This window comes from Gobius niger (genome assembly GCF_951799975.1).
Source record: "Gobius niger genome assembly, chromosome: 13".
Taxonomy (NCBI): domain Eukaryota; kingdom Metazoa; phylum Chordata; class Actinopteri; order Gobiiformes; family Gobiidae; genus Gobius; species Gobius niger.
In genome coordinates, this window is record NC_136864.1 from 11,916,808 (window position 1) to 11,926,130 (window position 9,323).

The 9,323-nt window shown below is 40.0% G+C and overlaps 1 protein-coding gene across 1 annotated transcript; it reads left to right on the forward strand.

The window, feature by feature from the left end:
• Positions 1–3,570: 3,570 nt before the first annotated feature.
• clul1 (clusterin-like 1 (retinal)) lies at positions 3,571–8,738 on the forward strand. The gene is made up of 9 exons (XM_079569620.1): positions 3,571–3,707; positions 4,696–4,822; positions 4,924–5,072; positions 5,391–5,561; positions 5,814–6,249; positions 6,394–6,516; positions 7,637–7,857; positions 8,416–8,591; positions 8,678–8,738. Exons 2-9 carry the CDS (start codon positions 4,720–4,722, stop codon positions 8,691–8,693), a joined length of 1,395 nt encoding a protein of 464 aa, XP_079425746.1. The 5' UTR covers positions 3,571–3,707; positions 4,696–4,719; the 3' UTR covers positions 8,694–8,738.
• The last annotated feature ends 585 nt before the right edge of the window (positions 8,739–9,323 follow it).

The window sequence follows — 9,323 nt, forward strand, 5'->3', positions numbered from 1 at the left end:
GAGAGTTTAAAAAGTCAAAGCTCCATTCGCCTGTCCTTGCGCGTGGAGGTAGACGTGCTTTCCCCCCAGCGCAGGTAACTCTACGCAGCCGTGGCGCTGATGCACTTGGTAGTAACTTTGGGAAAAAAAAAAAAAAAAAAAGTTTGCAGATTTGTAAAACGTGCGCAAAAAAAAATGAAGAGATAAAAACGTCCAGTCTAGGGGGGAGTTTCAAGTTTGATGAGATGCTGATGTGAGGTGGGAGTTTCCGAAGCGCCTCTTTGTGCTACCATCAGCAGCAGCAGCAGTAGTAGTAGTAGTAGTTCTTCTAGTAGAAATCAGAGAGGCTCGAAAAAAATCTGAACGTTGGGAAGAGAGGGTTTGTTGCTAAGAAATAACCACGTGCTCCCCACTCCACATCTGCGCGTGGGCTTTGTGCGCACCCCGACTTTATGAATGTGGAGAGACTTTGTATTCTCAGCTGGGTCTTTTACCATGGGTTCTACTGTTAAATGGATATGTTACAGCCACCCCAGTAAATAGATACTGTATGTAAAGGAATAGGCTTCAATAAAATTAACTAAATGAATGTTAATTGGAAAAGCAAGACACTTTAGAAATGTTCTATTTGAAATGAAATGACAGAGAACTTTTTGTACCTACTTGTCAATTAGCCCAACTGATATTCAGCCCCTTAAACCCCACCTGAACTGAGCATGTTTTCCTCTGTTTTGCTTTACTCAAATCTAAAAGCTTCATGGAAAAAGTGTCCAAAAAAAAAAAAGGCACAGAAATGAGACGAAAACAAGAGTGAAAATGCAAGAAAAGGAGCAAGAAAAACGTGACAAAACAGCGGTGAAAAAGTGACAAAAATGTCTGACGAAAACGCAACACAAAAGCCACAAAAGAGCAACAGAGAAGTGACAACAAGCAACGAAAACGCAACAAAAAGAGCAACAGAAGATCAAAGAAAGAGTAATAGAAAAGTGACAATAATGCGATGAAAATATGACAAAAACACAATTAAAAAAATGTCAAAAAAGTGACAACAACGCGGCCACAATGTGAACAGAAAGATCCATTTAGATGAGCTTTGTAGGTCTTGCTCTAGGTCTATGGGCTGTAACCTTTTAGATTTGGGTACAGCCGAACTGCACTTGGTTAAGAGGTTAAACACACACACCCTTGATAATCGAATTCACTATGTTTTTGCAGATTCTGTGTACATGCTTGTTCATAACTCAACCATTTAGTGCTGAAAGGGAAAGTACATCTGTAAATGTAACTTGATACAAAGAGTTGTTTTGCCAAGACTTTACATTCTGCATTCAACTCCATTTAAATGCCTTCAGGGAGCTCCTCTGGAAGGGGTGGAGAACTACCAGGTCTCAAGCCACAGGTTGGGGACCTCCTGCCAGCTTTATTTACTCAACTGTTCTGTATGGTCTTCTGTGCAACAAAACATTTTCTTTGGAAACATGAAACAAATTGCAAACCCCAGATTTCGGATTGGTTTTTTTTTTTTTTTTTCCAGAAATGTCGTATAGTAATGATGAAACTTCTCCACTCAGGTCTGGGCAGAGGGAAGTTCCCATGGCTCCAAATGCTGAAGCCATTACCTCTGAGTCTCGTAAAGCGGTTTGTCCCAGGCACCTGTTTATCTTTTCAGTCTGTGCTCACTTTGATCACAACCCACAACATCCCAGTGAGTCATATTGACCTATTTCCATCTCAATTCAAAATCTCAAGTAGGACAGGGATTGACAGCCTTGTACATTCATTGTGGAGCTTCTGTATATTTAACAGTGATGTGCTGATCATGAAAAAAAAGTTGTATAAATCGCTATATCTGATTTCAAAATGCCTTCAATGTTGCAAACAAACCAGGTGAGTGCTTCAGTGAATGAATAAAAATGTAAGCCCAACACAGGTGCTCTTCTGGATCCAGTGGAGTGAATCTCTTAACCCCCGCCTGAAACGAGCACATTTTCTCCAGTTCAGCTTTGCCCAAATCTAAAAGCTTCATGAAACAAAAACAAGGCGTAAAACTGGAGGAAAATGCAGCAAAAAAGCGACAAAAAGTGACAAAAAGGTGACAAAAAAGCAACAAAATTGATACAACAAAGTGAGAAAAAAGTGATGAAAAAGTGAGAAATACATTGATGAAAAAGTGAGAAAAAAATGATGAAAAAGTGAGAAAAAGTGATGAAAAAAGTGATGGAAAAAGTGAGAAAAAATGTGATGAAAAAGTAAGAAAAAAGTGATGAAAAAGTGAGGGGGAAAAGTAAGGAAAAAAGTGAGAAAAAAGTGATGAAAAAGGTGAGGAAAAGTGAGGAGAAAAGTGAGCAAAAAGTGAGCAAAAAGTGATGAAAAAGTGATGAAAAAGTGATGAAAAAGTGAGAAAAAAATGATTAAAAAGTGAGAAAAAGGTGAGGGAAAAAGCGAGAAAAAGTGATGAAAAAGTGACGAAAAAAGTGATGGAAAAAGTGAGAAAAAATTTGATGAAAAAGTGAGAAAAAAGTGATGAAAAAGTGAGGTAAAAAAGTAAGGAAAAAGTGATGAAAAAGTGAGGGAAAAAAGTGAGAAAAAAGTTATGAAAAAGGTGAGAACGCAACGTGAGGAAAAATCTTAGATCACGTTGTAGGTCGTAGCTTCCAAATGAGACATGGTCATTACTCCAGTTAAGCAAATGTTTACATTTGGTTAATGCCGAACTGGAGAAAATGTATTAAGAGGTTAATCCATAAAACCTGATGAAAACAGGAGATCCGAGGCACTCTGATGTACAAAAGTGCTTTATTAAATGGGACTTATCACTAACATATTAACAGCAGACCAAACACACTTACATCCAATTAAATCTAACTGAAACATAATCGATTTTAGGTGTGTTTCTTCAAATCAGCTAATTTTGCTCTGGTTTAGTTGGCTGTTGACATTTACCCAATATATTCCTTCATAATTTTCACTTCAGACCTGGTTTAGTCATAGATTTCCATGTGCTTTGAAAGTCGAGTATCCTCTGTTGTTTCTTGACGTGACCTGGTCGTGTAATCACTCTAACTCTGGTCTGCTTCGTGTCAGGACGGTCCGTGAGTACAGGGGACGAGGTGGTGATATCTAAACCATGTGCCGGAGGTGTCATTGGGGAAGAGGACGCTGGGTGTTTTTAATTATTTCCCGGCGAGTGCCCTATTTTCTGGGTCAAGGCGTGCGAAGGGGGCACATATTTGAGTGAGACGGGACGCTGCTGGTGAGGGGTTTTGCAGAAGAAAGACCCCATCAGCCCTTTCACCTCCACATTCCTGCAGCGGTGGAGATGCTGAACAGCCTCCTGCCGAGAGGGCTTTTGCTTCTGCTAAAAATACCCAGCCTCACATCGGGATCATACATCAGCCTGTGTATTCTTTAAATACGAGCTCAAATACAAGTCTTCACAGTGTTATCATTTGTGTCTTTACTCTCCTCTCCTCAGACCTGACTGGTAAACTGACCTGCTACAGGATTCTTCATTCTGCTCGCATGACTAAGCATTGTCTCATGCAAACCCAGTGGATGTGACGGTGTTAAATGCTGGATTAGAGGCTGTCCACACGAGGCAAAGACACTAATTGGATGAAGGTGAAGCACAAATAGCCCTGGCTGGGTCATTAGGAGTCAAGCTCAGAGCAACCAAACACACTCTGTTGTTTACCGCCACGGAGGGAGCACTTACCTGTCTGCTATAGGTATGTTAGTGTGCTTTTCTTTATTTGGTCTGATATTATGTAAATGATATTATATGAAGAGTTCATGGAAGCATTTGTAGACTAAATGGGGAAGCAAAGGATAATGTTGATTGATATGAAGGCTTTGTAAGGCCATCACTGGACAGAGCGTTTATCCCTGACAAGAAATGTTTATATATGTCAGAATAGTAATCAATCAGTGTATAATGCATTGGCGAGGCTCTGTTGTTTGTTCTAAAACATCACGAATGCACCACAGTCATACAGTTGTAGGAGAGTTTTTGTTTTGGCAGTAAACCGTGACCGAGCTGATTGTGAGGCCGAACTAAACCAGTAAGAAAATAAGAACATCCTCCTTTGGTGTAAGTCCCGCCGGTGCCAACTTGTGTAACCAGGCCAGATCTGTTTAACAAATGAACGGGGAGTTAGCACTAAGTTAGTGTAAGTTTGAGAGACTTCTGGGGCATGTGTATAGTGACAGAGCGGACGATTCAGACAGTGTAGAGTAGGATCACCGTGAGGAGGACAGAAGAGAGACTTGGCAGCGATACTAGAGACTACAAACAAGAAGGGGAAGTGAAGAAAACTAAAGGATTTAAGCAATGTATCCAAATGCAGATTGAGCAAACAAATTCTAATAATTATTCAGTGAGTATCATTAGTAGCAGCAGTCTGGTGTGAGTGCACTTCTACTTTCTTACAGAATAGCAAATAACTGTGGTGTGACTGGACCGGCTACGTTTGCAATGTGAACCTGTACATAATGTGCTGCTGACCATTTTTGACCCTCGTTTAAGTCATTGCTCTCACTGTTATGTTCAGACAGGTGTGTAGCTCCCCCAAGTGGCTGAAATTGGTAAACTCACAATGTTGCAGGCTACAGTTGATTTACAGTTGATACCTTTTGTTAGAGTCCATGTCCTCAAGTTCTGAAACAAAGTAAGAAGGGGATATAGTTTTGATCAAGCTGTTCTTTTGTTTTCTCTAGGGAGACCATTTTCTGACCAGAAAAATGAAGCTCCTTCTAAGTTTGGCTCTGGTGGTGGTGACTCTGGTTGTCCTTCTCTCTGCATCAGACGACCAGCTCAAAATCATCTCAGATGAAAGTTTGAAGCGTGAGTTTTAAGCTGAAAAAGTCTTGCATACACGAGTAAAGTTGTAGACCTTTTCTCTGGAGAGTTGTTTTGTGTTCCTCTGACATTATTGCCGCCCACAGAGCTGTCCCAGGCCGGTGAGAAGGTGTTGGGTGAGGAGATGAAGAAGGCCCTGGTCGGAGTGAAGGAGATGAGAGAAGTGATGTGGAGGAACGACCAGAAACACCAACATCTCATGAGGTCCTTGCAGAGGAGCAGCGACAAGAAGAAGGTCTGAAACTACCAAATACAACACACACGACCTGTTAAATCTACAAATACTCAGCACAAGTGAATATTATTACCTTTTTGTACTGTCCATTTATTCATTCATTTGCTGAAACTACTTCATGTGTGCATTTTGACAAGGTTGTTTCTTACATTAAGACAATTAGACTAAACAAAGTACATACATATCTTTTTACATTATTTATATTCAAAATTAAACTAAAAGTTGAAAAAATGTACTGTTATTTTTGGTATATTTTCAGCCGCTTATGAAAAATAGTTTGATGGCGCGACCATGTTGACTCTGGTGTATGTATTTCAGGAAGCAGCACAGTTGGCCCAGGACGTGACAGGGAAGCTGACAGAGGCAGAGGAGCATTGCAAAGACTCGCTGCAGTCGGAGTGGGACGAGTGCAGGCCCTGTTTGGAAAACGCATGCAAAGACTTCTACTCCTCCACCTGCCGCAGAGGGTTTGCTACTTTCCACAACAAGGTATCGAACTTTTGTGCGACACGTGACATTTGCACATTTTGTTTTACATGATAAACTTCCCAACATCGGAAAAAGTAATTATAATGAATTGATCAAGAATGAAAAATACAATGAAATGACTGGTGTGATCGTTGTACAGCCATGAAGCTCAAACATCCTCAACTCAAACTACTCAAGCCTAGTCCAGCTGATGACCTCGAGAACATTTCCCACAGTTACAAGCTTTAATACTTGATTTGCTTGTATTTGTAGGTAGAAAACTTCTTCCGCAGAGTGTCCCGGCGTTTCGGCCCGCAGCAGCCTCGCGTGGAGTCTGGAGACATCCTCGTGAACCAGGAGAGCCCAGAGGTGGAAGTGAGCCAAATGGAGGAGTCCTTTTCCCGGCTCATGTCCCGAGTGAGCGCTTTGGTCAATCGCACCGTGGCCCTCGTGGCCCAAATGAAGGGCAGGCTGGACCAGAGCCTCCAGAGAAGCTTCCTGAATGAGACCCAGGAGAGTCTGATGGAGAAGGACCAGGCTGACAACCTCTATCCGGCCCGGGACTCTGGGTTCGTGCAGGGCGTGGGGCTGGACGAGGTGCTGGAGTCCTTTTTTGACTTCGGACGCAGCGTGGTGGATGAGTTCGGGGCGGTGGTCACCAAGGTGTTCGGGGATCTGAACGAGGCCGTGGAGGAGGCCAAGAAGACAGGTCAGAATGCAGCTGCACCAATGCAATAAACTTCTCTGAAAGTGTCTATGCATTGATTTAGCTTATCTTAAAGTTACAGAAAGACAATAATATAGAGTCATGGCAATTCAGTAAAAAAAAAAATCTCCCTTTATTTCTCTACAGAGAGGGAAAGCATTCCTCGTTTCTTCCAGAACAGAAAGCTGTGCAGAGATCTCCGCCGACAGAGTTCTGAGTGCTGGAGGCTGCACAGTCAGTGCGAGGCCTGCCAGGGGGCGCTCCTCACAGGTGATGCATCTTTCAAGTATTAGGGGAATCATATTCTAAACTAGGGAACTGATTTGGGTCACACAAACAGTTCTCCCAAAGCAGAAAGATATTTATACTTTGGGAACTCTAATTTTTTCAGGTCTGAGCCTTTATTTTGAAATCCATACCAAAATATAACAACGTATGTATATTGCTCTTCAATAGCTTTTACAGTTTGTAGGGACACTAAATTTACACCAGTTACCAATTATCATACTGTCAACTTACTACAACCTTTACTTTTTATTTTTTCTGGACATTTATTTTGAAATGTATGTCAATATATGAAAACACTAAATTTACACCAGTTACCAGTCAGTTATTACTGTGTTGGCACAAAAGTGGCACCAGTTATTAATTATTATACAAGCAACTTACTACAACCTTTAATTTTCAGGTCTGAGCTTTTATTTTGAAATCCATACAAAAAATATAGCAATTAATGGATATTACTCTTCAAGAGCTTCTACAGTTTTCAATATAGTGACACTAAATTTACAACTGTTACCAATTATTATACTAGCAACTTACTACAACCTTTACTTTTAGGGTTTGGACCTCTATTTTGAAATGTATATAAACAAATATGTTTATAAATTTAAAATTTGACAATGTGTGGATAATCTTCCATAACTTCTACATTTTTACTGTAGTGGCACCAAATTTACACCAGTTAACAATTATCATACTAGCAACTTACCACAACCTTTTTTTTTTTTTTTGGATCTGGACATTTTTTTTAAATGTATGTCAATATATGAAAATTTGTGGATATTACTCTTTTTTTAACTTCTACAATTATAACTGTATTTGCACTAAATTGGCACCAGTTATTAATACTGCTAAATACTGTGCCCAAATGTTGCCAGATAGTGTTCAGAGGGTTCAACCTACATTACGAAGCTTTTGAAGAAATGTAAAGGGTTTTAGAAAGGAGCAGCTTCAGGGAGTTCCCAAGCTACGTTACTATAAAAGTCGTCAAAATAATGTATTTCTTATTTTTCAGTCAGCAAAGTTACTAAATTTTTCCACATTCTAATGCATGTAATTTCAGCTACAGTTTTGGCTCCTTGTAACTCACCATGTCCCCTCCTCTCAGAGTGCCCCAGTGTGCGTGACCTCCATGTGGAGCTGGATGAGGTGTCCCAGCTGCTGGACGCCTCTAAGGAGCAATACGAGGAGGTGCTGTCCATCGTCCGCAGACACATGGACCAGACTGTGGACTGGCTCTCCAACATGGCCGCCGAGTTCAGCTGGGTCTCATGGGTCCCTGCCTCCACCAACCGGAGCGCCCTGCAGAGCATCTTCAGAATCACCATGGTAACGCTACTATCACTACTGAACTACTAGTACTGCCTCGACTGCTGCTGCTCCACTGATACTACAACTTCAGAGTGACCGACCAGGCTGCTGCTGCTACTACACTTACAGATACTGTAAAGTACTGCTACAAAAAAAACAAAACACCACTGAGCTGTACTTTATAAATTTTCCATTTTAGGTGATTTTCTTTGGAGGTTTTCTTTGGTCAGTCATTGGTTCAAAATTATGTATTATGTATTTATGTAATTATGTATTGGTGATTTATGTATGTATTTGTTTGTTTATATTATTATTAGTATTACAATCATGACTATTATTATAACTTTGTACAATATTAGAAAATGATATATAAAATAAGGTTGATAATACATTGTACATAGTAACAAAACAAAAACATTCACACATTAACATATTAATAAAATAGTAAGTTTGCAATATGGTTCATCAAACATTTTCCTCTTCAGTTTAGATCAGGAAAATCATTAGTACAATATTTAGCAGTTATTGCAAGTTTGATCAGTCAAAAAACAAATCATCACTGTTTTTATTCTCTAGGTGGCGCCAGATAGCCATGAGGAGAATCTGCCTGTGCAGGACACCAAAGTGGAGGTGAACATTTTGAACTCTCCCACTCTTCAGCTGTCCATCCCGGGGGAGCTGGAGCTACACGACCCGGCCTTCATCGAGTATGTGGCCCAGGAGGCACTGGACAAGTACAAAGAAATGGTCAGGTACGGGGCACACATTACGTCAAAAACATAGAATGTATATATGTTTTAAAAGCACAACTAATTAATGGATTTTTTTTCATCTACAGATTTGAAGATGTGTAAAAACTCGTAATATGCACCTCCATGATCTACAGCACTTTATTGACAGTAAATGATTGTATTCCTTCTACTTCAGCAATGTGAAGTTTTGCAGTATATAGTATGGATACAGTGTGAATATTCAGCTGTTACTGTATATGCAGAGATGACTTTAAAAACTTAAGAAACTTCTGTTTAAGGTGTTTTACTTAGGTTATTTATGCACCTCTTTATAAAGGCACACTGTGTAACATTTTGGAGAAAAAATTGTTGCCATCAATGAGTAGCAAGACATAGAAAATAGAATTGTTGCAGTCGATAAACAACGAATGGATTTGGATGAGGACCTTACCTCTTTAAATCTCATATTTGGCAACATCTCCATGGAGACGAGCTAAGGATGTCCCTACCCTAGTAAAGTTACAAGTGAATTAGAAGGAGAACAAACACAGCAAACACACATTTGTTGATTTTTCGGCTATCATTCAACAATAGAAATATCTGCAATAAAATTAAAGCTGGTATTTAGATCTATTTATTGGTTGAAATGTTACGTGCTGTAGCTTTAAAGTGATAGTCTGTAAGTTTGCAAAGTGAGGAGAGATGGAGATAAAATGTGAAAGTAAAAAATCAAATCTCTTCCCTTTTTAACCA

What these genes read in the sequence shown, in the direction of transcription:
- clul1 (XM_079569620.1), top strand. Translation starts at nt 4,720, where the DNA reads ATGAAGCTCCTTCTAAGTTTGGCTCTGGTGGTGGTGACTCTGGTTGTC. An exon ending in CTCAGATGAAAGTTTGAAGC is followed by an intron (nt 4,823 to 4,923) that starts GTGAGTTTTAAG and finishes TGCCGCCCACAG; the next exon opens with AGCTGTCCCAGGCCGGTGAG. An exon ending in GGAGGAGGCCAAGAAGACAG is followed by an intron (nt 6,250 to 6,393) that starts GTCAGAATGCAG and finishes ATTTCTCTACAG; the next exon opens with AGAGGGAAAGCATTCCTCGT.